This window comes from Trichinella spiralis, assembly GCF_000181795.1.
Source record: "Trichinella spiralis strain ISS 195 chromosome Unknown Scfld1, whole genome shotgun sequence".
In the NCBI taxonomy this organism is placed as follows: Eukaryota; Metazoa; Nematoda; class Enoplea; order Trichinellida; family Trichinellidae; genus Trichinella; species Trichinella spiralis.
In genome coordinates this window covers 2,026,152-2,050,959 of record NW_003526940.1, presented here as the reverse complement: position 1 = coordinate 2,050,959, position 24,808 = coordinate 2,026,152, and the positions used below count along the sequence as shown (strand labels likewise).

The 24,808-nt window shown below is 41.2% G+C and overlaps 8 protein-coding genes across 8 annotated transcripts; 4 read left to right on the top strand and 4 right to left on the bottom strand.

The window, feature by feature from the left end:
* Nucleotides 1-134: 134 nt before the first annotated feature.
* Nucleotides 135-543, bottom strand: Tsp_11051 (hypothetical protein). The gene is made up of 2 exons (XM_003381903.1): nucleotides 504-543; nucleotides 135-460 (listed from the first exon to the last, which is right to left on the bottom strand). The coding sequence occupies exons 1-2, from the start codon at nucleotides 541-543 to the stop codon at nucleotides 135-137; spliced, it is 366 nt and encodes a 121-aa protein (XP_003381951.1).
* A 13-nt stretch (nucleotides 544-556) lies between these two features.
* Tsp_11050 (hypothetical protein) lies at nucleotides 557-1,820 on the top strand. The gene is given in 4 exon segments (XM_003381902.1): nucleotides 557-588; nucleotides 606-967; nucleotides 1,044-1,739; nucleotides 1,750-1,820. 4 exon segments carry the CDS (start codon nucleotides 557-559, stop codon nucleotides 1,818-1,820), a joined length of 1,161 nt encoding a protein of 386 aa, XP_003381950.1.
* Nucleotides 1,821-2,510: 690 nt separating this feature from the next.
* Nucleotides 2,511-7,363, top strand: Tsp_11049 (pecanex protein). Its single transcript, XM_003381901.1, has 4 exons — nucleotides 2,511-5,180; nucleotides 5,442-6,017; nucleotides 6,091-6,534; nucleotides 6,593-7,363. Exons 1-4 carry the CDS (start codon nucleotides 2,511-2,513, stop codon nucleotides 7,361-7,363), a joined length of 4,461 nt encoding a protein of 1,486 aa, XP_003381949.1.
* A 698-nt stretch (nucleotides 7,364-8,061) lies between these two features.
* Tsp_11048 (putative UBA/TS-N domain protein) lies at nucleotides 8,062-10,795 on the top strand. The gene is made up of 6 exons (XM_003381900.1): nucleotides 8,062-8,232; nucleotides 8,266-8,352; nucleotides 8,438-8,905; nucleotides 8,994-9,378; nucleotides 9,448-10,115; nucleotides 10,217-10,795. Exons 1-6 carry the CDS (start codon nucleotides 8,062-8,064, stop codon nucleotides 10,793-10,795), a joined length of 2,358 nt encoding a protein of 785 aa, XP_003381948.1.
* Nucleotides 10,796-11,697: 902 nt separating this feature from the next.
* On the bottom strand, nucleotides 11,698-14,939 carry Tsp_11047 (putative peptidase dimerization domain protein). The gene is made up of 15 exons (XM_003381899.1): nucleotides 14,856-14,939; nucleotides 14,563-14,645; nucleotides 14,217-14,227; nucleotides 13,892-13,949; nucleotides 13,710-13,833; nucleotides 13,458-13,640; nucleotides 13,237-13,380; nucleotides 13,079-13,162; nucleotides 12,945-13,018; nucleotides 12,727-12,801; nucleotides 12,521-12,665; nucleotides 12,345-12,444; nucleotides 12,037-12,291; nucleotides 11,820-11,986; nucleotides 11,698-11,760 (listed from the first exon to the last, which is right to left on the bottom strand). Exons 1-15 carry the CDS (start codon nucleotides 14,937-14,939, stop codon nucleotides 11,698-11,700), a joined length of 1,650 nt encoding a protein of 549 aa, XP_003381947.1.
* Nucleotides 14,940-15,694: 755 nt separating this feature from the next.
* Tsp_11046 (receptor expression-enhancing protein 5) lies at nucleotides 15,695-16,192 on the bottom strand. The gene has a single exon (XM_003381898.1). The coding sequence runs from the start codon at nucleotides 16,190-16,192 to the stop codon at nucleotides 15,695-15,697; it is 498 nt and encodes a 165-aa protein (XP_003381946.1).
* Nucleotides 16,193-18,524: 2,332 nt separating this feature from the next.
* On the top strand, nucleotides 18,525-19,022 carry Tsp_11045 (hypothetical protein). Its single transcript, XM_003381897.1, has 2 exons — nucleotides 18,525-18,809; nucleotides 18,954-19,022. Exons 1-2 carry the CDS (start codon nucleotides 18,525-18,527, stop codon nucleotides 19,020-19,022), a joined length of 354 nt encoding a protein of 117 aa, XP_003381945.1.
* Nucleotides 19,023-19,485: 463 nt separating this feature from the next.
* Tsp_11044 (reverse transcriptase family protein) lies at nucleotides 19,486-23,371 on the bottom strand. Its single transcript, XM_003381896.1, has 4 exons — nucleotides 23,037-23,371; nucleotides 20,474-22,574; nucleotides 19,730-19,855; nucleotides 19,486-19,686 (listed from the first exon to the last, which is right to left on the bottom strand). Exons 1-4 carry the CDS (start codon nucleotides 23,369-23,371, stop codon nucleotides 19,486-19,488), a joined length of 2,763 nt encoding a protein of 920 aa, XP_003381944.1.
* Between the last annotated feature and the right edge of the window lie 1,437 nt (nucleotides 23,372-24,808).

The following is a 24,808-nucleotide window of genomic DNA, read 5'->3' as shown; positions in this document are numbered from 1 at the left end:
CTGCTCTTGTCCATGTTCTTCTATTTTACGTGGCATTTGTTGGTTTTTTACGTTTTGTCGGCCGGAGTGTTGTTCACCGCGGTGAAGCTGACCGTTTGGACGTTGAATTATATTTTTGACAAACACGAGCCTATTCAAAAGTGCAGTTCGTTGTCGTTGGACGAAGTGGAACCAGCCGATGGCCGGCACCGGCGTATCCACTCCAGGGCGGCAGCCGCTATAGTCCGTCGCCACGGCGCCATGCCAGAGCTGGACGACGCCTCGTTGGCCGGGGTTATTGTCAAACCGCGTCGCCATTCGAGCTCTTTTTCTTGTTCCAATGAGGATGTGGAAGTTGACGTCGACGATGCGATGATGCAGTCGAATGATTTCATGCCATCTTCTCGTTCGGGTTCGTCATCATCGTCATCGTCCTCCTCTTCTCCATCGTTGTCGTCGTCGTCGTCGTCACATTCTGCTTCTGTTTTTTCTTATTCTGTTGCTCCTTCTTCCGGCCCCGTCACCACCACCACCACCACCACCATTACCAACGCCGCTATACATGGAATACCGTCAAATGGTCGTGATAAACACAGGGCAGTTTCGAAAGTTGGTCGTGGATTCAGATGTCAAAATTGTCAAAATCGTAAATTAGCCGCTCAAGGTATTGCTGTCGAAGCGGAAGTGCACGACAAACCACAGCCCATCTCAGCCGGCGTTGACAACAAGTTGCAATATTTGGGCAAGCTTCTTGAACGTGAAAATGGCAGCATTTTCGCGTCTTGTGACGAAGAGCTTCGTCGTGCGGTCGGCTATTTGCACAGTGGGCAAAGTTCTGCGAGTTCGTTGCTGCTGTTCGAGAACCGCAGATACCGGCAGAGTAAAGAGTGCAGAAAATCCTACCCGAGCATATCCGGCAGTGTGGGCGTGTTGAACGCGACGTCCGCTCGTGGACGTCCATTTTCCGATTCTTCCACTGTTTATCGAAGTGAGGAAGAAGAATTTGCTTATTATGTTATGTTGTTCGTTTGTGTGGAAGAAAAATGGATTATTATTTTTTTCAGGTGAAGAAAGTTGCGACGATCGAACGCCGGTTGGAATTGGTGCCGGCGGTCTGCGACCAACGCTGTGCCGTGTCCATTCCGACTGCTTGCCAGTCGGTGCGGATCGAGGAGATTTGTCGCTGTTGTTTCGTGGTAGGGTGTTGTCCGACGACCAGGGTCGTCAACGTGCCAGTGATTTGTCGTCCGTCGTCGGTGCTGACCAATTGTCGCCGACCTTGCTGACCACCGGGCAGCCGGCGATGACGACGTCGGCTGTTTCGACCACGGTCGACCCCGGACAGGAAAGTTGGTTGCAGCACCGGCAGTTGATACGTCATTTGCGCAATTCGCTCAATTTTCTAAGAGCTGCCGATTCGACAGCCGAAAAGCCTTCGCTCAACGAGGAAGTGTCCAGTGAAAGGGAAGGTGATGGTAGTGGTGATATTGGTCCAGTCGTCCCCGCCGCCGCCGCTTCTTCCGGTACTAGCAGTGTCGGCACCGTTGCCAATGCCGACGCTGGTATGCAACAAACCGTATTGGAAAATGACGATTCTGTTGATTCGGTTTTACCGTTGGTACAGTCGTTGAAATCGATCTGTCGCGAAGAGAAGAATCTGATGCTTGGCAATGAAGAGCGTGCACGTCTGATTGAAGAAATTAAACGATTGTTGGAAGAAATAATCGACTTTCATCCCGAAGCGTTGGAGGCGATTGAAAGTATTCGCAGGGCGAAAAAGTTGGGTTCGAACGGCGAACGGACGCGTTCCAGTCGGACGGATATATTCAACTCGCTGGTAGCTGAAGAAGATGAAGATGAAGAAGAAGAAGAGAAGAAGAACTTGACCAGTCAACAACAACAACAAAGCCGACGATCTTATTACGACGATCCGTATTATTCCGCATCATCGAACAGAAAAATGGACGATCATCATCATTTGGAAATTGAAGTGGAAGTTGAAGAAGCAGAAGAAGTACCGGTACGGGAACGCGGTCGATTTCGTGGACCAGCAAGGTGTGCCGCTGGGATTGGTTTCGACGAACAGTTGGCCGCTTTGGACGACGACGAAAAGAGCAAAGCGTTGCTCATGTCTCGCGTGCAGCCTGGAAATCACATGGCCGCCTCTCACGACGACACTTCCGAAGGGGCTGTGCATTGTTTTCAGGTTGTTTTTTTTTCATTTTGTTCATTTATTCATTTTGATAATTACATTTTCAAATAAAAATTATATATTTATTAATTAGGATCAGGATGGTCACTGGTGGACGTACACGTTCTGTTCCAACGGTACTGGCACCGCTCAGTCGCTGGGCACTGAACAAGAGGTGGAACGACGCGTTCGCAGATTCTGCGAATCCCACTACATCGGTTCACCATCGACCAGCAGACGAGCGTCGGCAAGACGAACGGCGAACGTTGCTTCGTTGGAACGTGGAAATGTGGCCAGTTCGTCGTCGGACGACGAATCGTTGCTGGCCGTCTTGCCGAGCATGGTTCTTCGACCGGACGCGTCGTTGTCCTTGTCCGGCAATGATCCAACGGCTACACGATTCAACAACGTCCATTTGACCATCGACGATACATCGTCTCGAATTCGCAACACTGGTGGTCTGTCGTCTCGACTCAGATCATTTGATGCCCATTTCGCGCGACTGGCAGATTCCAGACCGACCTTCCATACGCATCGACGTCGTCGGCAACGGCATTCGGCTGCGGTCGGTCGTACCAGCGCCGCCGCCGCCGCGTTGGCATCGTCCACAGCTTCGTGCAGGGGAAATTCACGGCAACCGTTCGAAATGCAACTGGCCCAGAGCGTGGGCGTCGGCCGTGGACCGGGTAGTGGACATTCGGGTAGGCCGGCCGAAACTCTGGGCTCATTGACCAATTACCACCCGGACACGTTTTCGCTGCCCGGTCGGGCGGTTCGCAGCAGCATCGGCCACGTGCGCGTGCTGGGCAACGTGGCGCTGCTGTTCCGGCGTCACCGGAACGCGACGCCGACGCGACCGGACCGACAAAACCAATACTACCGGGTTCCATTGGTTTCGGCTTTGTTCGGACGCGACCGGTTCGTCAACGTCCACTTCGACCGTCTGCGGTTGTCGGCGTTGTTCGACCCTACCGAACGTTGGTCGATCGTCTGCTTGGACGTGCTGTTGGCGATGCTGGTCAGTTCGATCACGTTTTTGCTCATTCGTCGGCGCTACTATTACGACTTTGGCGTGCTGTTTTTGTGCTGCTCTTCGGCCGGCGCCCAATTTTCTCTGCTCAAAAGCGTCCAACCGGACGCGGCCAGTCCCATCCACGGTCACAATTCGATCATCCCCTACAGTAGGCCGGTCTACTTTTCGCTGATCGGTTCGGCGATTTTGTTGCTCGAACCGATTTCAATTGCCCTGTTCGAACCGACACTGCTGGCCCGACTCCGTCCGGCACTTCAATTCTGCCACGTTTTGCTGGTTCGACTGTTACTTTTCTTGCCGTTGGTGTTCACGTTCGGCCTGTTGCCCCAGTTGGACACGTTCCTCTGCCATTTGTTCGAACAGATCGACATGCACATTTTCGGCGGAACGGCCGTTTTCAATTTGCGTTCGGCCGTCTACGCGTTGACGCGCAGCGTCATTTCGGTACTACTGTTGTCGGCAGTGCTCTACCCAACGTTGGCCGGTTGTTGTTTTTCGTCTTCTTTTTTTTCTACCACCGTCTCGTCGGCATCGCAGAACGTGGCATTTTCGGCATTTTGTGGTCTACTGGTGTCGGTGGCGTATTTGTTGAGCCGTTTGAGTAGCGATCCGAGACCGTTGGCGAGTTTGTTCGATCGCATTTGTTCGACTGTGAAGAAAATTGACGGCGACAGTTGCGGTCGACGACGACGACAGTCTGAAGAGCGAACAGTGGACGAACAGCAACAACATGATGATAACAGTAACAGTAATAATGAGCACCATTACAACAAGGACGACGACGACAGTGTCGATTGGAATCGACAGATATCAGCATTGTCGATGAATCGTTGGAAAAATAGCCTGTTCGTGAGCTGTTCGATCGGCTTGCTCGCCTTTGCCATACACTGCAGCACGGTATTTTCGAAATTTCGGTTCGCGTTCGGTGTCGTCTGGCCATTGTTGACCGTCTTCGTCGGACTGACCGTCCACTACTTGTTACCCCAGTTGAGACAGCACACGCCGTTTTTGCTGCTGGCCCAGCCGGTTCTGAAAGCCCGCGAATACGGTCTGTTCGACGTCAGTTCGGTGGCGAAGTTGATGTGGTTCGAACGGCTGTACGTTTGGCTGTGCTGCTTGGAACGACATTTGCTCTACCCGACGGCCCTGTTGTCCATGATCACCGAAACCATCACCGCTTGGCAGATGTCGGACGACTCGGTGAAATCTCGTCCCGGCCAATTTCAGCAGTTGGTGTTGTTTTCGATCACCATCGCCGGTTTGAAATTATTTCGACTCGCTTTTTCCAATCCGTCCAGCTTGTACGTACCGTTGGCTTTGTCGTTGCTGGTCACTTTTGTCGACGGCACCGTGTCGACAGAAAATCTACTGTTCTCTTTGTACGCGTTTTCGATTTTCTACCCGAAACTGCGCGAATTGGTCCTGAAATTGCGTTTCATATTCGCCTACGTAGCCCCGTGGCAAATATCCTGGGGTTCGGCGTTCCACGCGTTCGCCCAACCGTGCGCCGTTTCCCATTCCGCTTTCACGTTGATCATCGCCGCCGTGTCGTCGTTGCTGTCGGCACCGTTGAATCCGTTCATGGGTTCGAGCGTATTTTTGATGTCCTACGTGCGACCGGTGAAATTTTGGGAAAAAGATTACAGTACCAAGCGGGTCGACCATTCCAATACTCGTCTGATAACCCAACTGGCCGGCCAGCCGACCACCGACGACAGCAGTTTGAACGCGATCTTCTATGAACATTTGACCGGCTGTCTGCGCGACTGTTTGGCCGGCGATCTGATGCTCGGCCGTTTCGCTTCGGAAGTCGAACCGGGCGACTGTTTCATTTTGGCCAGTTTCTATTTGAACTGTTTGATACACGTGGTGGAAATTGGCAACGGTTTCGTTTCGTTTCAACTGCGCGGTCTGGAATTTCGCGGCACCTATTGCCAACAACGCGAAGTCGAAGCTATAACCGAAGAATTGAACGAAATCGACCACCACGGCCCGGTAGGTGGAGCAGGATCCGGTGGAGGAGGTACCGCCGCCACCACCACCACCACCACTGGCACCACTGGCGCCACCACCAGTGGTGGCGTTGTCGCCGCACAACGCGCTTCCGGTGGCAACGGTCGACGGCGCTGTTGTCGTTCGCCGTCGTCGTCGTCGTCGTCCACTTCGACGTGTTCTTGTTGTTATTGTTGTTGTTGTTGTTGTTCTTGTTGTTGCGGTTCGAATTCTGTCAACAGGGACCGCTTTTGTCGTTTGCCGGGTTTGTTGACGTTCAGTTCATTGTGGAACGTCCGTTGGTTGGCTTGGGAAATCAAAACTGCCAAGTACATTCTCGACGGCTACAGCGTCAGCGAAAATTCCGCCATAAGTCTGTTCCAACTGATCGAGCTGAGAAAATTACTCGTAACCCTGTACGTCAAGTCCATCATCTATTATACGGTCCGATCGCCGAAATTGGCCGACTGGCTACGCTGTGAGACGATACTGGAAGCGTTGCAGTTGATCGAATCGAATCCAGTATACGTCGACGTCGACACGACGTTTTGCTTTTCGAACGACGAAGATTACGACATCCGACGGAGCGGTATATCGAGGGAAAGTTTTTCGAACGTCTACATCCCGTGGATCGCCTGTTGTTGGAAACGGTCGAACACGTACGCCGGTTTCGACTGGGCCCACTTTGAGCAGAGTGAAAATTTGATCACTTTGTGTTACGCGTTGAGTTTGTTCGGCCGACGTCTTCTGGGAGCCGCTTCGCAAACCCACCACACCACCAACGCCGAATCTTTCCTCTACGGTCTGTACGCATTGTTCAAGGTATGAACGAACGTCGGACTTGTTGTTTGTTGTTCGAACATCGAAACACGATCGTTCGTTTGTTTGTTTATAGGGTGATTTTCGGATAACTTGTACTCGTGACGAGTGGGTTTTTTCGGACATGGAAATTTTGGGTTCGATCATTGGACCGGCAGTTCGAATGGCCGTCAAATTGCACCAAGACCATTTCACGTTTGCCGACGATCTCGAAGACGAGGCCTGCCTGTACGCGGTGATCACGTTCGAAGATTCGTCGATATTCATTTCGCACGAAAACGACCCAAACTGGCGTCGTGCGGTGCTGTCGAACACGCCGAAATTGTTGGCTCTGCGCCACGTGTCCGAAGACGGCCAGGACGATTTCAAAATTATCATGCTCAACAAGCGTCACGTCAGTTTTCGAGTGATCAAATTGAACCGAGAATGCGTGCGGGCGTTTTGGGCCGGCCAGCAGCAGGAGTTGATCTTTCTGCGAAATCGCAATCCTGAACGTGGTTCCATTCAAAATGCTCGACAGGTAATTTTTTTTTAATAAAATTTATTTATTCAGCAACTTTATTTTTTACGCTTTGCAGGTGTTGCGCAACATTATCAACTCGTCGGCCGACCAGCCGATCGGATATCCAATTTACGTATCACCGTTGACAACGTCCTATTGTGAAACCCATCCCCAGTTGTCCAAAGTACTCGGTCCGGATTTGCTCAGCATGTTCGGCCGAAAGTGTTCTTCGCTTTGGCGACAATTGTGCCTGAATTGCGGCATGCGTGGCAGCAGTGGGGCCAATGTAATCCACCAACAACAACAACAAGACACCACCCTTCCGTGCAGAACTACCTCGGCTGTCGGACGTTGTCCAACTACGCCGGCATCGGCTCAGGGTCTCGTTGGATCATCTTCAGCAGCAGCAGCAGCAGCATCAACGTCCACATCCACATCTACATCCGCTTTTGCGTCATCTCAGGTCGCTTCCCATTCGAATACGTCACTGCCGCTGTTGGGAACCAGCGGTCGAGCGGTACCGAGTGACCTTTTGCAACGGTCGTTTACGCTTCCGGTCGATCGAGCGTCGAGACGATCGGCGCGCAAATCCGAAACCGCAACGCTCATCCCTCGAAGCTCGTCCAAGCAGATCACACCCGACAGTGCAATTCCGCTGGATAAGATGTCGACTTCAGCTTCAACAACAGGGTCGTCGTCTTCGTCGTTGTCCTCCTCCTCCTCCTCCTCATCATCATCATCATCGCATCGATACTGCCAGTGTGTAATATCCACTGGTGACCAAGGCATGCAAGCTACATTCAGTAAAATTTCTCGTGTCCCGTCTCAACAACACCAACAACAATAAATGGCATCAAATTTCGAGGGACTGCAGAAAATGATAACTGCAATTGAGACGACGTCGATGACAAACTACACATATATTGAATTTTTTTGTTGAATTTGGTTAATTTTTACACTTTGGTTAATTATTCTTCTTCTTTCATCATTTGTAATTATTATTTTACTTTTATTTTTAATTTCTTTATTTATTTTTTTATTATACTCCAGAAATGACCAAGAACAACAGCAACCAGCCTGCTGCGTTTCTGTCGTCATCCGAGCAGAAGAGAAGAAAAGCAGCAGAACAGTGAAAAAATTAAATTTCAGTTTGCACGCACTCTATCAGTTTTTTTTCATTTATTGTTGTTGCAATTATTAAAAGAAGAAAATTCCAAATTGATTTGCCGGTTTTTTCATTGATTCAGAACTGTCGAATTGATCGATATTACATACATGTTGTGTACATACTTGCATGCTTGCATATTATTATTATTATTATTACTATTATTATGATTCGTCGTTACTTAATTACATTTGTTTGTCTCAATTTTAAAGGTTTTTCTTAATATTGTTTAGGTTTATGTTTTTTAATCGATGATCGTTGATGTTATTTTATGTATTTCTAATTTTTCAAAATGTAGAATAACAAGGACAGAAAAAGAAAAAAACAAACTGTTTACAGCTTTGTTATTTCTCAGATAATTGGGAAAAAAGTGTCAAAAGATGGACGAAATTGCGTACGTTGCTCCGGAACGTGGATCGACGATTTACAAGGACGAATGTGTGTTTTGTTTCGATTCTCCAGAATTCGAACACGGCCTGTACATATGTCTCGTATGTCATGTGGGCGTGTGTCGGAACCACGTCGTCATGCACGTTGCACGAACCGACCACGTTGGATATTTGAATTTGATACGCGAAAAGAAGTTGCTGCTCGACGACAACGACGACGACGATGCTGCACCACCGAAACAAATTACCAAACTGGCGATTGGAGTCGAAAGTGGATTTTTGGTTGGATTATCGATTATTATTATTATTATTCTTTATTTATATTTGAAAATATTTTCATCCATATCCTGTTTATTTTTTAATTCAGGAAAAACGTTACGAAGTGCGAGAACGATGGGCAGTTTCCGTTTATCCGCAACTGGAACTGGTCCCTTTGTTCGAATCGACCCTCGGTCCAGGTTTGTTGTATTGTTGCAAAGCGATCATGGAAGCCGAATCCGCTTATCGTCTGTTGGAAGTTCAAAGTCAAGCTGGCACTTGGGACGGCACGATGCTGAAAAATACCATCCATACGAATTTGTTCCAGGTGGACAATCCGCCCAAAATTCCACCGTCCGGTTGGCGTTGCCAAGCCGAAGGTTGTGACAAAATTGACAATCTCTGGCTCAACCTTACCGACGGTATGATATTCTGCGGACGGAAATTGTGGGGCGGAGGCGGTGGCAACAACCACTCGATGGATCATTATTGCAAAACTGGCTATCCGTTGTCGGTGAAATTGGGAACAATATCGTCCAACGGAGCTGATGTTTTCAGCTACGACGAAGACGATTTGGTACGATTTAGAGCAAGCAAATCAGAAAAAAAAACATTCATAATTTTTTTTCGTTGTTTGATTAAAAAATTTTCCACTTTCCAACCAGGTGAACGATCCACAATTGGAGAAACATTTGAAACATTTCGGCATTGATTTGGCGGTGATGGAGAAGACGGAAAAATCGATGATCGAATTGGAATTGGATTTCAATCAGAAATGGGAATTTCACGAAATTCAAGAAGAAGGCAACAAACTGACCCCGGTCTACGGTCCCGGCTACACCGGCATGGTCAACATGGGCAATTCGTGCTATTTGAATTCCGTCATACAAGCGTTGGTGATAATACCGGACATTGTACGAGTCTACTGGGACGGTGCGGATCGTATATTTCAAAATTGCAGCCTGGTCCCCTGTGACGATTTCAACGTACAATTTGCAAAAGTAGTATCCGGTCTACTGTCCGGTCGTTATTCCAGAGCCGACATGGAAGGTATATAATTTGTTTACTGGTGTATATTTATTTATTTATTTATTAAATATTGTGTTTTTTTTAATCCAGACAGAAGAGGTATACGCCCGGCTGCGTTTCGTCTGTTGATCAACCGTGGCAATGCGGAATTTGCCAGCAATCGCCAGCAGGACGTCGAAGAATTCATGCGCTACCTGTTCGAACGTCTCGAGCAGAACAAACGAGGCATCGACTGTGTCGAGGATGTGGTGAGCGCGTGGCGTTTTTCGTTGGAAGAAAAGCTGACTTGCCTCGAATCGGGCAACGTTTCCTACAAGCAACGTCCCGAAGTGATACTGTCACTTCCGGTTCCGTTGGACTTGGAACAGGAGCAAATCGATTCGACGACGTTGGTGAACGACGAAAATCGACCTCCGTCTGTGATGGGTATTCTGCCCGACGAACCGGCACAATTGGCGATGATGAACGGCGCCGGGGGCGTGGCTGGGGCTGGAGTCGATAGCAGCGGCGGCGGCAGTGGTGCTGGCAACGATGCGACGGAAATTGTTGTCACTAGTAGTAGTAATAGTGGTGCAGCAACAGTGGAGACCGGTGTTATTGGACCGAAATTGCGTCCAACGGTGTCGTTGATGAATTGTTTGAAAGCGCTGGTCGAGCCGGAATTGTTGGACAACACCAAGAGTCCATTCACCGGCAGAATATCTGCAATGGAAAAGCAGCTTCATTTTAACACTTTTCCTGATTGGTTATGGATTCAGGTTATTTATTTATTGTTTGTTTCATTTTTTAAGCACACACACACACTGAAGAGAAAATCATTTATTATTTATTTATTCAATTTATTTATGCCATTTTTCAGATGAAAAAGTTCACATTTGCTCCAGATTGGCGACCGTTGAAATTGGACGTGTCGATTGCGGTGCCCGACTTGTTGGATATGAATGAATTCCGTGGTTCAGGACCGCACGTGGGAAAATTGACAATGGAATATACGAAAGATTCGGACGATGAACAGCAGCCGTCTGCCAAACCCGAACTGGTGTCTCAGTTGATCGATATGGGCTTTGCCGAATCGGATGTACGAACAGCGTTGATCGAGACGGCGAACAATTTGGAAATTGCCGTCCAATGGCTACTCAGCGGCGGTGTGGACGGTCAGGGCAGCGGTGGCGCTGGCGGCGGCAGCTTTAACAGCAGGCTTTCCAACGATGCACCGTCGTCGACTGAAGTGCAGTTCCGTGACGGCGACGGCCTGTACCGTCTTCGAGGATTCATCAGTCACATTGGCAGTTCAGCGCACACTGGTCATTACGTTTGTCACTTGCTTAAAGGCGACCAGTGGATAATTTACAACGACGAAAAAGTTGCGCTCTCTGAAAAGCCGCCCAAAGATTTGGGCTACGTATTTCTCTACGAACGTATATCAACTACCGACTGAAAATACCACCAAACAACACACAGATGCTGCTTATTTATTTATTTATTTATTTATTTATATTCACTCACACACACATATATGTATATACATATTCTTGAAAGTCAATAATGATGTCTAACAGAATAGAAGGGATGGATGGATGGGGGTTCTGTGCAATTGTTCTCATTATTTTTTGTTTTTTTTTGATGACACTATGGAATTTAAATTTTTATCTAGAAAATCAAATATTAACAACAACAACAGTAATATTTAAATATCGTTTTTTTACTTTTGCTATGCAGATTTTTTTTCATTCGCTTCCTTTTGCTTCCTTGCTTCTTTTTTTCCTCTATTTATTTATTATTTACTGCTTCACAATCTTTTTATCCAAAATAGTAAAAGTAAAGAAAAAAACGAATATTTTTTTCAAAAAATGCAAAAAACAATATTTAATCATCGATCGACTTTTAGACAGCTGTCATCAAAAAATACTTAAATCGAGTACAATAAATATACTTGTGCAATAATAGATGTAGATTAAACTAAGTGATTTTTGTTTTTTATCTGGTTCTTTATCTTATAATAACCAACCAACCAACAAAATTCTTCTTTCACATTACATCATATTTGTTTTCAATTCAATATTTCAGTACGGTTTGTTTTTACTTAAAAGAAATTCATACTAAATAATAAATGATAAAGTAATATGTTTTTCACCATTTGTGTTTGTTACCAATTACATATATAATTCACATTATTGACCAATTTAAGAAAATCACAATAAAATCAGTAATAAAGCAATTTCATACACAAAATTATGAAAATAATAATTAATGAAATTTTCATATGATTGAAAGCGAAAAGTGAATTCATTCGTTACTGTTTGTGGAAATTCAATTGAACCTCTTTTTGCTGTTGCGCAATCAAGGAATGTCTTTGATGATGTGTTCAGCGAGTTCGTAAAAATAAGCGCCAAGCATTTTCATCTTCAAATAAACAAATAAACAAATAAATAAATAAACACGAAAATCTGCAAACATCTCACTCCAAGAATATAATTGTCCTTGTTGAACTTTTCGTTTTGCGAATGAGCCATGTCGTCTGCGGCACCGATTGGCAACAGCACCACATTCTTGCCGGTATATTTTTGCAAAGCCAACGTCACCGGTATGCTACCGCCTTCCCGAGTCAAATCTGGCTCCACTTGATATACTGCAATTTAACACTGATTAAAATTAAAATTAGCTGAAAAAGTTGTACACCTCTTCGAATCGCTTGCCGCCCTGCCAAAAAATTCGGATGATCAACATCCGTCAGCCAGTGAGGACCGAACGACGAGTGGACGTGGCATTTGTTTTTGGATCCACGTTCGTTGTGCAATTTTTTAATGTACTCTTCGACTAGATGAGCAATTTCTTCGGGATTCTGACTTGGAACCAGGCGAATTGAAAATTTCCCCGTCACTTTACAAGGAATCACGGTCTTCTCTCCGTTTCCACTGAACGCTCCAGAAATACCTGAAAAAGAAAAACATGCATACAACTGTTAAATAATCAGATCAAATTGAAACCATGTATGGAAAGTGAAGGATAACGCCAACGATGCATCAATAATTCAGCTTTGTTGTCATACAACAACTTCGACGCTCCAATCGACTTCCTGTAGGATTCCTATTTCAATGAATTACAACAATTATTGATTCCATTAAATGAAAATAAAAATTATGAAATTTTAAAATTTACTAACACAATCAAAATCTATGCTCTCATAACGTTTCCTTTCTTTCTCTGTTAATGGATCGACTTTATCGTAAATTTTCGGAATCAAAATTTTCCCATTTTTGTCCACCAAATTGTCAAGCAAATAGATCAAATCACTCATAGCTTCGTGTCTGAGAAGAAAAACAAAATTAATGAACAAATATACAGATATAAGCTGTTATAAAAACTTACACAGAACCACCAAATACACCACTGTGCAAATCTTGATTACAACAAGTCACTTCTACATTTGTATAACAAAGACCCCTATAAAATTATATGATTTCCACATTTCAAAAAATTTAATTATTACCTGAAAAATGTTCACGAATAAAATAATTATTGCCACAGAATATATTGCACTGTTATAGAAAATTTGAAAACAATTTCAAAACACAAAAGAAATTCACCTTAATCCATATGTGATGCAAGGCTTCTTCGTACCAACCCAATAATTGTCTGAAATGCAAGCACAATCCACGTCCTAAGATAAAGTAAATTTTTTCTTTCAAAAAAAACATAATTTTCACTCTGCACAAATTACCTGGAACCAACCTTCGTCCTTTTTACAACGCAAAACATCCTCCAAACCTACTGATCCACTTTCTTCCATCAGTTCAAAACAAAACTGAAAAATTAATGATGAAAAATGAAATACATGAAACGAAAAATGAATATGCAAAATCAGACTTTAACATTAACGGGCATTTCAATTTTCAAACAATGAAAAGCTTCAATAATGTTAATCCACGCTATCACTGGTCCTTTATCGTCGGTCGAACCCCTGCCGTACAATTTTCCATCCTTTTCCACAAGAACAAAAGGTTCAGTATCCCAACCATCCGACTACAACAAATCATTCTCAAATATATTTGCATAAAACAAATAATAATTTGAACGAAATTTTAATTTTCAATTTGAACAAAATTATTTGCCTTTTCCGCCGGCTGAACATCCAAGTGACCATATATCAGCAGAGTGACTTTTTTTGGATCACTTCCAAGCTGTCCAAGCAAAACAGGGGGCAATTTGACAAACTCGCCGTTGTCCAATTGCTTCGATTTTGGATATACCAATTCACAAACAGTACCAAACAATTCCAATTTCTGAAGAAACCAAATTGTGAAAAACAAACAAAAATTATTAAAATATTTCATCCGGAGAAAAAAATATACATTTTTCGTCCATTCGGCCATGCGAATCAATTCACCGAACTTCGCCTTGTCAGCCGAAACACTTTCGATGGCCACCGCTTCTGCCAGGCGTTCAACATACAACGAAACATGTTCATCAACATACCTACAATATGCAACAAATAATTATAAAATTAATAACGATATAATAATAATAATTTTACTTGAAAATACTCTGCAGATCTTTTTCGTTATTGCTCATTGTTGATTGAAATTCAGTTTCTGAAAAATTCGTACAATGATCTATGTGCAAAATTCACAAAAGAAAATATTCCAAAACCAGACGCTGCTGTGTTGATCTAACGATAAAATATAAGATTTCGATAACAGTGTTGACAAAAAAAATTTACATTGTTCCAAAAAGTAAACACAATTACAAACACCAATGTTAACAGTGAAGTATGCCTGACAGCTTTTCAACACAAAACTATGATAGCAAATTTAAAACTAATAAAACAGCTAGAAATCTGAGAATCTTTATCTACATACCTCGATGACGTCTATACAAAATTTGAAAATAATAATGAATGATGAATAATAAAAAAACATGTTTTTAACTTTCAAACTTTCCAAAACAATTTTTTAATTCATCTCAAAATACACAATGCAGCATAACATATTTTCTTTCTAATATTATTCTAGAATCAAATTGCATATTTCTACATGAGCTTACAATGTAGATTGCACATTACATTGTATACAGAAATTCATTTTTACCAACAAAAAATTAATAAATTCCCCTCACCATTAAAATTTCTGCATTAAGTAGCAGCATTCAACACAGTATCTGAAATGCAGGTTTTTATACGAAAAAAATACATTACTGTAAAAAAACTTGCCCAATGTAACTTTACAACTCGTTCTTGATGAACGAAAAATTGTCCAAGCAATTTTAGCTGCTCGTCTTACTTGTTTCCTCTCAAAAAATACTTAATCTGCATTTAAGCTAATTTGTAAAGTACGAGATGATCAGAAGTTCATTTTGATATATGTTTAGCCTTTATTTATCACAATTTCTGTTGCAAGCCTAGATTGGCGAATTATGTTTTATTAAATATTGCCACCAGATGCTAGCAAAATACTATGTACTTTAGTGTTTACCCAATCCGGTGCTCATTACTTTTATACAAGTAAACCAATTGCAGTCGAACTTGGATAAGTGCACGTGGAATTTGGGAAGAAGCTCCATGCACTTGACCAAGTTGTGCACATATTGAAAGTTAAGAGTTATGAAAAGTAATTGAAAGGATCAATGACTTTAAATTTACAAATAGGTTTGATGAGAAAAAGTTTCCATTTATTTTAAACAAAACAGTCAGAAATGTGGGTTGAAATTATATTTTGTGACACTAGCGTTACAATCTGATCTTCAATTCAGTCCAGGTTTGCCTGATTTATGCTGTTTTTGCAAAAATACGACCGAATTGCCACCATATCTGCGACAGCTTCCTTGTGAGTAACTTCCTGGGAAAGCAGTAGTTGTTCTGACTTTGGGCTAGATCACGTTGTTTATGATAAACCTACTTATTCTAATATAGCGAATAGTAAACTTCATCATGTATGAATAGTTGTTATGGCTGATGACAAACGTAAAGCGACTGGGAATGTGCCTATTGTCTATTTGAGAACTATGTATTGCGAACAGTAAATCTCGTGTGCATTTAACCAAGTTGGGCACTAATCTAGTGTGCACCTAACCAAGTTCGACTGCAGATGAAAACATTTATTTTAATAAAATTTATAAATTCCAATGAACTTTTGCATCATAAAAATTATTTTATTTTGAAATATTTCATAAACATTTTTAAATTAGGAAAACAGCGTCATATTCATATACAAACAAGTCAGTCAAAACTTATGAATTTTATGTGAAAGATAATAGAATAAACTTCAGAAAGCAGTTAAAACATACATGAAATGCAAAAATGAATAAGAAAATAAGTGATAAAAAATGACAATTATGGTAGTTATTCAGTGCTCATTTCAACGGCAGTAGTACAGCCAGATATAAACTGGCTGTAGCGAGATTGGAAGAACTTCACATACAGTATTTCAACTCCAAAACAGCTCGGCGTGAAAAGCGAAAGGAAGAAAATGCATTTCGGTAACCAATAGATTGCAATAAACAGAAGATTGTAGCCAGCAAATAAATCAAAAATTGTAAACAAACCAAAAATAACCCAATAAAACATCCACTGCTTGCATTTGCTTTTCTCAATGGATTCCATCTCTGCTAAAGTTTTCATTACTGGATAGACAATGCAAATCAAGTCGCACAACAATTTTACTGCAGGGTTGTATATAGCCAACAGCATACAAATCACACCAGCCAGCACAATCGCAGCTTGATAACGACTTCGACCACTTTTTTGCTCAATTTTACCAAAAAGTTTGCCAACCAATGCGCTGTCATCATTGATGGCATCGGCAACATCCTTGCAAATACTTCGGACAATTTTTTCCATTTTCAAGCAATCGAAAAAGCAACCGTTCAATTGGAAGAACGAGAACAAACTAATTTTCAACCATTAAGCCATCTATACAGTTATTTGAAACTTTAAAATAAGCTGACTGAAATTTTATTGTTTAAATTTAAACAAAACTTTCAACATATGAGTTTAAAGTTTTGAAACAAGTATATATATATAATTAAATGACATGTGACAGATATTGAATTAAAAAATTAAATAAATTTAGTAATAAAAATTATAAAGCATATAATGCATAAAGAATGAAAAATTATTCTCTTAATCGATAATTTTCAAATAATATTTCAGTCAAATCTGAAATTGCAAAACTTTGTAATACTAAAAATGTTTGTAACTGGACAACAAGCAATATGTAAAAACATAAGGACCTGGAATGCGTTTTTTCACAGTCATTTCTTAAAATAATTTTTTACACATATTACATCAAAATGTGAACATGCTCATTAAATTCTAAATATTTTACTCTGAATTTTATTTCAAACTGCTATAATTTTGTGTTGTATTTCTTTTCTGCAAATCATGAAACATCAATTTGAACTAATAAATAAAAGAACTTTTAAAATTCCTAAGTAACTCATAACCACATATTCTAAGTTGGAGCAAACCATTTAATCTTAAAATCTTGTTATTTGAAATTATGTGTGACATAAACTTTTATGTCTGTTTAAATGAATAATAAATTGTTGTAATTTGTATGTAGTTTAAAACGCTGTTATAATAATGCAAATCTCATCAGGAACGGAGAGTCACTGATCTCTGTAATTGACCGGCTGCTGAAATGGTGCTTTAGAAGATCTGAATTTACTATTCATCATAAAGATTTATTCAAATTTCACACTTATTTCTCGCTTACTAGCAGAAGAAGAATATGTCTTATGTATCTCGAAGTGGCATGCAACTTACATTAGCTTGCCACAATATTTAAACAGCATCCGCATGGAAATTGACAGAGAACAAAGAGAGAATAACAGTATACCAAAAGTTATTTTTAGTATTTATATTTGAAAAAATTTTGATTAATTTTTCATTTGTTCGGTCAAAAATTCAAGCTGTTGTTTCAAGAAAACTTTGGTTTAGTAGTAAGTTCGCCCTCATTCCTTATTTGCTAGGTGTTTACTGAAAGTGTATTTGCCTTCTGGTCCTATGATAGGTGAAGCACACTTATTTGCTTATTATAGATTTGTTTGTTTTTCCTCCTCAAACCATTTCCAACGTTATGAAATTTTTATTTTACCTTGTCATGTTAAGTCGTGTATTTGGTGAAATGCATGTTGGCACATAGCTAGGCCAGGAACGCCCAATGAAAGCTCTGGTAAAGCATTAAGTTCTGCCTTGGGGAAAAAAGAGAAGTAACATGACTACGGAAAATATCTTCAACAGTGTATACCTAGTTGATGATGCGTCATGAGTAGGGCTTCTATAGGAAAAATAAGGGTACTGGAATCTTACAGATAAATAAAATGTCAGCAGTAATTTAGCAATTTAACTACAGTCGACCTTGGCTGACTGCAGATAGATTTTGGGAAGAAATTCCATGTACTTATCCAAGTTGTGCAATTACCAATATTATGCCAAGTAATTGAAGGAAACAACAACTTCACATTCACGAATTGGTTTAATGCGAAAAATGTTCATTTATTTCAAGCAAAATTGTCAAGAATGTGAATTTGAATTGTTTTGTAGTACAAGCGTTATTAGCATACTATCAGTGCAGTCTAGGTTTGTCTGATTTATGCTGTTTTCTTGAAAATATGACCGAATTGTTACCAGATCTGCGACAGCTTCTTTGTGGGTATCTTTTCTGGGAAAGCAGTAGGTGCTTTGATTTTGGGATAACTCGCCAGTCTGTGATACGCCAGCTTATTCTGATATTGGGAACAGTAAACAAAAAACGGTTGCGATAAAATGCATTCCTCTTTCTTATGTTTTTACATATTGCTTGTTGTCCAGTTACAAACATTTTTAGTATTACAAAGTTTTGCAATTTCAGATTTGACTGAAATATTATTTGAAAATTATCGATTAAGAGAATAATTTTTCATTCTTTATGCATTATATGCTTTATAATTTTTATTACTAAATTTATTTAATTTTTTAATTCAATATCTGTCACATGTCATTTAATTATATATATATTACTTGTTTCAAAACTTTAAACTCATATGTTGAAAGTTTTGTTTAAATTAAACAATAAAATTTCAGTCTGCTTATTTTAAAGTTTCAAATAACTGTATAGATGGCTTAATGGTTGAAAATTAGTTTGTCCTCGTTCTTCCAATTGAACGGTTGCTTTTTCGATTGCTTGAAAATGGAAAAAATTGTCCGAAGTATTTGCAAGGATGTTGCCGATGCCATCAATGATGACAGCGCATTGGTTGGCAAACTTTTTGGTAAAATTGAGCAAAAAAGTGGTCGAAGTCGTTATCAAGCTGCGATTGTGCTGGCTGGTGTGATTTGTATGCTGTTGGCTATATACAATCCCGCTGTAAAATTGTTGTGCGACTTGATTTGCATTGTCTATCCAGTAATGAAAACTTTAGCAGAGATGGAATCCATTGAGAAAAGCAAATGCAAGCAGTGGATGTTTTATTGGGTTATTTTTGGTTTGTTTACAATTTTTGATTTATTTGCTGGCTACAATCTTCTGTTTATTGCAATCTATTGGTTACCGAAATGCATTTTCTTCCTTTCGCTTTTCACGCCGAGCTGTTTTGGAGTTGAAATACTGTATGTGAAGTTCTTCCAATCTCGCTACAGCCAGTTTATATCTGGCTGTACTACTGCCGTTGAAATGAGCACTGAATAACTACCATAATTGTCATTTTTTATCATTTATTTTCTTATTCATTTTTGCATTTCATGTATGTTTTAACTGCTTTCTGAAGTTTATTCTATTATCTTTCACATAAAATTCATAAGTTTTGATTGACTTGTTTGTATATGAATATGATGCTGTTTTCCTAATTTAAAAATGTTTATGAAATATTACAAAATAAAATAATTCTTATAATGTGTTGTGTATGAGAACTGATTAAGTATATAGAGACTTTACTTCTAATGACAACACAATACCAAGCTAATGTATAACGCACAAGAGATTACACACAAAGATAACGCACACACAGGGAAAACAATGCACACAGAGCGAACGCGGAAACAGCTACGCACGGACACTGGTGACGTGGAAACTACTGTAATATGTTCCTGCGCGTTCTTTTTGTAGATATTTTTGATTGCATTGAATCACAATACATTACATCCCTTCCCCCTTAACATTCGTAGTCTTTGAGCCGTTCTGGCGGTCTTCTTTTACGCGTAGACGATCTCTTTTGTCCAATACTTTCAATATCAGGTGATGGTGACGCTGCCGCATTTTCTTCTCTTTGTGTTGTGACAACTGCTGTATCTTCCTCAGGTATAACTTCAACTGTTTTTTTCTCCAGTTTTATCTTCCTGTGATTCGATTTTCTCTGCACTGTAATTATGTTCAGCAGTCACATAGCGTTTTCTCACCTGGTCTATGTGTCTGGGCCACAGTTGACCGTCTTCGGTCTGTACCTGGTAGGACGGTGGGCCTGTCTGAGTCACAACTGTCGCTGGTTTCCAGGTTTTCTCCGAAGAATAATTCCTAGCGTATACCTGATCGTAAGTTTGGAATGTGCGTACCTTTTCAAAATTTTTATCAAGGTCTTCCAGTACTACGTCTGGTTGTAATCAGTCCAGAACAGTTCAGAGTCTGCGGTTCATCAGAAGTTCAGCCGGGCCTTTGCCAGTTGTCGTGCAAGGAGTGACATGTTGGCAAAATAAGAAATTCGCGAGGTTGTATTCCCAGTCACGTTGTGTCATCTTCTTTAGGCATTCCTTCGTAATACGGACCATCCTTTCATCTTGACCGTTTGACGACGGGTGAAAGGAGGCGGACGTGATGTGCCTGATACCACCTTTGTTTAAGTATTCCTGAAAGGTGTGGGAAGTGAACTGTGTACCATTATCGGAGACGATAATGTCAGGGAGTCCATGGGTACTAAAAATTTGTCTCAGGCATGATATCACTGATTCGGATGTCGTGTTTTTCAGTACTCTGACTTCACGCCATTTGGAGAAGGCGTCCACGACAATTAGGAAATTCTTGCCGTAAATAGGGCCTGCTAAGTCAACGTGTATGCGAGACCACGGAGTTCTTGGAGATTCCCACTTGTGCACAGGCGCGTGTGGTGGCGAAGCTCTCGACTGTTGGCACTGTTCGCATGTTCTTACCAAATTTTCGATTTCACTGTCCATTTTTGGCCACCAACGTACGATGCCTGGATGACCTATGTGCAATTCCTTGAGAATTTTGTGACGTGCTTGGAGTGGGATTATCACTCTACTGCCCCATAGCAAACAACCATTGTGAATTGAGATTTCATGTTGGCGCGTCACGTAAGGTTTCAGTCGTTCGTCTGATACAGATTTCGGCCATCTCCTCCATGCCCAGCTTAGAACTCGTGTGAGAATCGGATCCTTTGCAGTTATTCGTGCAATATCCTTGCTGTGAAGCGGGAAATTGTCTATAGTCTCTAATAAAAGAATAACTGAGTTGTGTGAGTCATCATTTTCTGTTGACTGCTTTGGCAAACGACTTAGTGCATCTGCATTTGCTATTTCTTTGCCGGGTCGGTAATTTATGGTGTAATCGTATGCATTCAGAAGAATCGACCAACGTAACATTCTTGGTGACAGAATTTGAGGTGTTTCCTTCTTTGGCACGAACACTCCCAACAGTGGTTTGTGATCTGTTATGATGGTGAATTGACGACCATACAGATACTCATGGAATTTCTTTACGCCAGCAATAACTGCCAATGCTTCTTTATCAATTTGTGCGTAATTCCTTTCGGTCGCGGATAATGTTCGTGAATAAAACGCAATTGGAATTTCTTGCGTTGATGACAACTTGTGGCAAAGAACGGCGCCAATACCATGTGGCGATGCATCGCATACTAATACCAACGGCTTTTTACCATCGTAATGTGTTAGAACCGCATCGGATGACAACAATCTTTTGACATCTTTGAAAGCTTTTTTGTGCTTGCCGGTCCATGTCCACCTCGCATTTTTGTCAAGCAGACGATGTAGCGGTTCTGCAACAGTAGCCTTGTTCTTGAGGAATGAATGGTAAAAGTTTAGAAGTCCCAAGAAGGCTTGCAGTTGTTGTTTATTTTTTGGAGTCGGAGCGTCTTGAATTGCTTGCACCTTTGCTTTAGCAGGATGGATTCCTGTTGCGTCAACTTCGAAGCCTAAAAATTCAACGCGCGGAAGACAGAATTTACACTTATCTGATTTAAGTCGCAGTCCTGCTTTTGGGAAGCGGTGAAGAACGGTTTCCAGACGATTTGCTAGCTCTTTCTCATCACTTGCTGCAATGAGGATGTCGTTGAAGTATGGCAACACTCCTTGAATGCCAGCGACGGTTTTATCAATGACATTTTGAAATATTCCAGGGGCAGCGCTGATGCCAAATTGCAAACGTTTGGCTCGAAAAGCGCCACGATGAGTGATGATTGTTTGCGCTTCGGCTGTAGCGTCGTCAACTGTCAATTGTTGATATGCCTGTGCTAAATCTAATTTAGCGAAAACTTTTCCTCCTGAAAGTGACGCTAACAATTGATTGACAGCAGGTATCGGGTAGGCGTGCTTTCTCAAAGCCTTATTTATAGTGCATTTGTAATCTCCACAAATGCGTACGGTTCCGTCAAGTTTCACTGGTGTGACGATTGGAGTCGACCAAACTGGATGATCTACTGGTTCTAGAACTCCTTGTTCATCCAGCTTATCCAATTCCGCATCAATTTTTTTTCTCAGTGCAAAGGGAACCTTTCGCGCCTTCATGCAAATCGGCGTAACGTTTGGATCCAAGTCTAAAGATACTGGTTTTCCAACGTACATACCCAATTCCTCTGTGAATACAGATCGGTATTTTCGCAATACTTCTGAAATTTGTGGAGGAGTTGATGTCAAATGATGTACACCGCTTAGATGTATGCCAAGCGGTTCAAACCAATTAAGTCCGAGCAGATTTGGACAGTGGCCTTTCGCGACAATAAGCGTCAGTGTGCGATGGATATTTCCATATTGCACATTTACCGAACAGCTTCCTTTCACTTTTACCAGTTCTCCCTGAAAAGTTGCGAGTTTAAGAGTGATCGATTCCAACCGAATTTTTCTTTCTTGTGACAACTTTCGGAAAACATATTCAGAAAGAATAGTGTATTCTGAGCCAGTGTCATTTTCCATTTCGCACGGAAAGTTTTCGATGACAACGGTTACTCTAATCTTTCGTGACGACATGCATGATTGATCACGTTTCGCCGATGCTCTGAGATTGTTTAGTAGCAGTGAATCAGGAAACCTTGAGGCCAGCTTGTCAACGGATGCTAATGAGTTTGCTGTGTGCTTGAAGTTTGTTTTTCTCTGTCGGTTCGCTTTACTCCGGCAAACTTTCGCTATATGCCCGACTTTCTGACAAGCTCTGCAGCGAGCGTTTCTGAAACGACACTGAGATCGAATGTGTGTGCCTCCACAACTCTGGCATATCGTAGCTTGTTTTGCTGTTTTCGCTTGTATTTGATAAACGTTAGATGACGTGTTGTCTGAAGCACGAACTTCTCAGGTATGTTGAGCGGCGGCTTCTGCTGATAGTGCTTCTTCCAGGGCTGATTCGAAGGTCAAATTTTTTCGAGAAAACAGACGGAGCTGTAATTCTTCATCTCTCAAGCCAATAACCAGTCGATCACGCAGCATAATCTCTAAATCTGAAAAATTGCAACCTTGGGCTAACCGACGAAGATCAGCTACAAAATCAGAAATTGATTCCCCAATTTTCTGATTTCGCTTATAGAAAGCATTGCGTTTCGCAATTTCAGATGGTTGCGGAGAGAAATGTTCTTCTAAAACGAACAGAATCTCATCGAAAGATTTTTCATTAGGACTAGCTGGTGAAATGAGAGCTTGAATTAGGTTGAAAACTGCTCCACCACAAGAGCTCAAAAGTACGGCTCTTCTCTTCGCGGGATCAGTCACGTTATTAGCCTCTAAGAAGAAAATCAAACGGGACGCGTATGCCGTCCATTCTTTTGGCTTAGAGATATCAAACTCTTCGATGTGGCCCAACATGTTAATCAGTAGTCATACGGGTAACAACGTACCTTTTTAATGAATCCCATCCTCGTCGCCAATGTTGTGTATGAGAACTGATTAAGTATATAGAGACTTTACTTCTAATGACAACACAATACCAAGCTAATATATAACGCACAAGAGATTACACACAAAGATAACGCACACACAGGGAAATCAACGCACACAGAGCGAACACGGAAAACAGCTACGCACGGACACTGGTGACGTGGAAACTACTGTAATCATGTTCCTGCGCGTTCTTTTGTAGATATTTTGATCGCTTAGGATCACAATACATTACATAATGCAAAAGGGATGGTCCCAGTTGGGCTCAATTTTATTCACATTCGGTCCCACTGTTCATTTATTGGTCGTTGTCCTCGCTATTTTATTAGTCCGTAATCTCGCTATTTTATTAGACCGTAAAGTCTTTTTCGTATTGGTTTTCCTTGTCTTATTGCTCATTGATTCAAATCTTTCCCTTGTGATTAGCTGTAATATTTTTTCATTTCATTGGTTCAAACATTCCATTTAGGATTACGTAACTTTAATAATAGTGACGTAACATAAAAAATGAAAATGTTTATTATTCCAAAATTTTATTGTCTGCTTGAAGTTTCGTCATTCGTTGAAATTTTGTTTATTTAAATATATTATTTGTTGTGTAGTCTATACTTTTTCATTATCAGTATTTTTGAAAATAATTTTTATCATTATTCTATATTTTATTGTATCAAAGTGACGTTATATCAAATGCGATAGTAACAATTCAGAAAAAACAGTACAAAAAAAATAAGTTAAATAGTGATTTTCATTTTTCACTAGCCAACAGCAGCAACAACAACACTAATAAACAACATATCAGTGAACGACATTAACAAAGTGGTATCAGGGTGATTTCAAAATTACAAATTATTGTTTGTGGATAAAGATTGACGCTAAGGACAGCCGCTTTGTTTATTGAAGCTTGAAAAATAAACTCTTATTTGCCAATATCTTTAACCGTACATAGCAACAGACTACTGGCACCAGCTTACTCGCCACAATTTGATGGATGGTAAAATGCTATTGATATCATTGGTACAACCTTGAATGTACCATCCGTACCCTAAGTGGTCTATTACCGATTTTCCAACTGATATATAAATCTGCTCCCACTGTTTGTAAATAAATTTGCTGCATGTTGAAATTTATCAAGATTTGATTTATCAAGATTTCCGGGTGTAATGTCAGAATACTGAATAATCTGTTTGAAAAATCTGGAACGTTGCAGCAACACTTTCAATTTCCGGGTTACAAATGGCACTAATGCTAACGTTACGCGTTAGCTCGCAATTTCACTTAATTTTACGCATGATTTCACGCATATGCCTTTGTCAAACATTCTTCGCTTTTCTCGTCACATCACATTTGTTGGTAAAGGCGATTTTA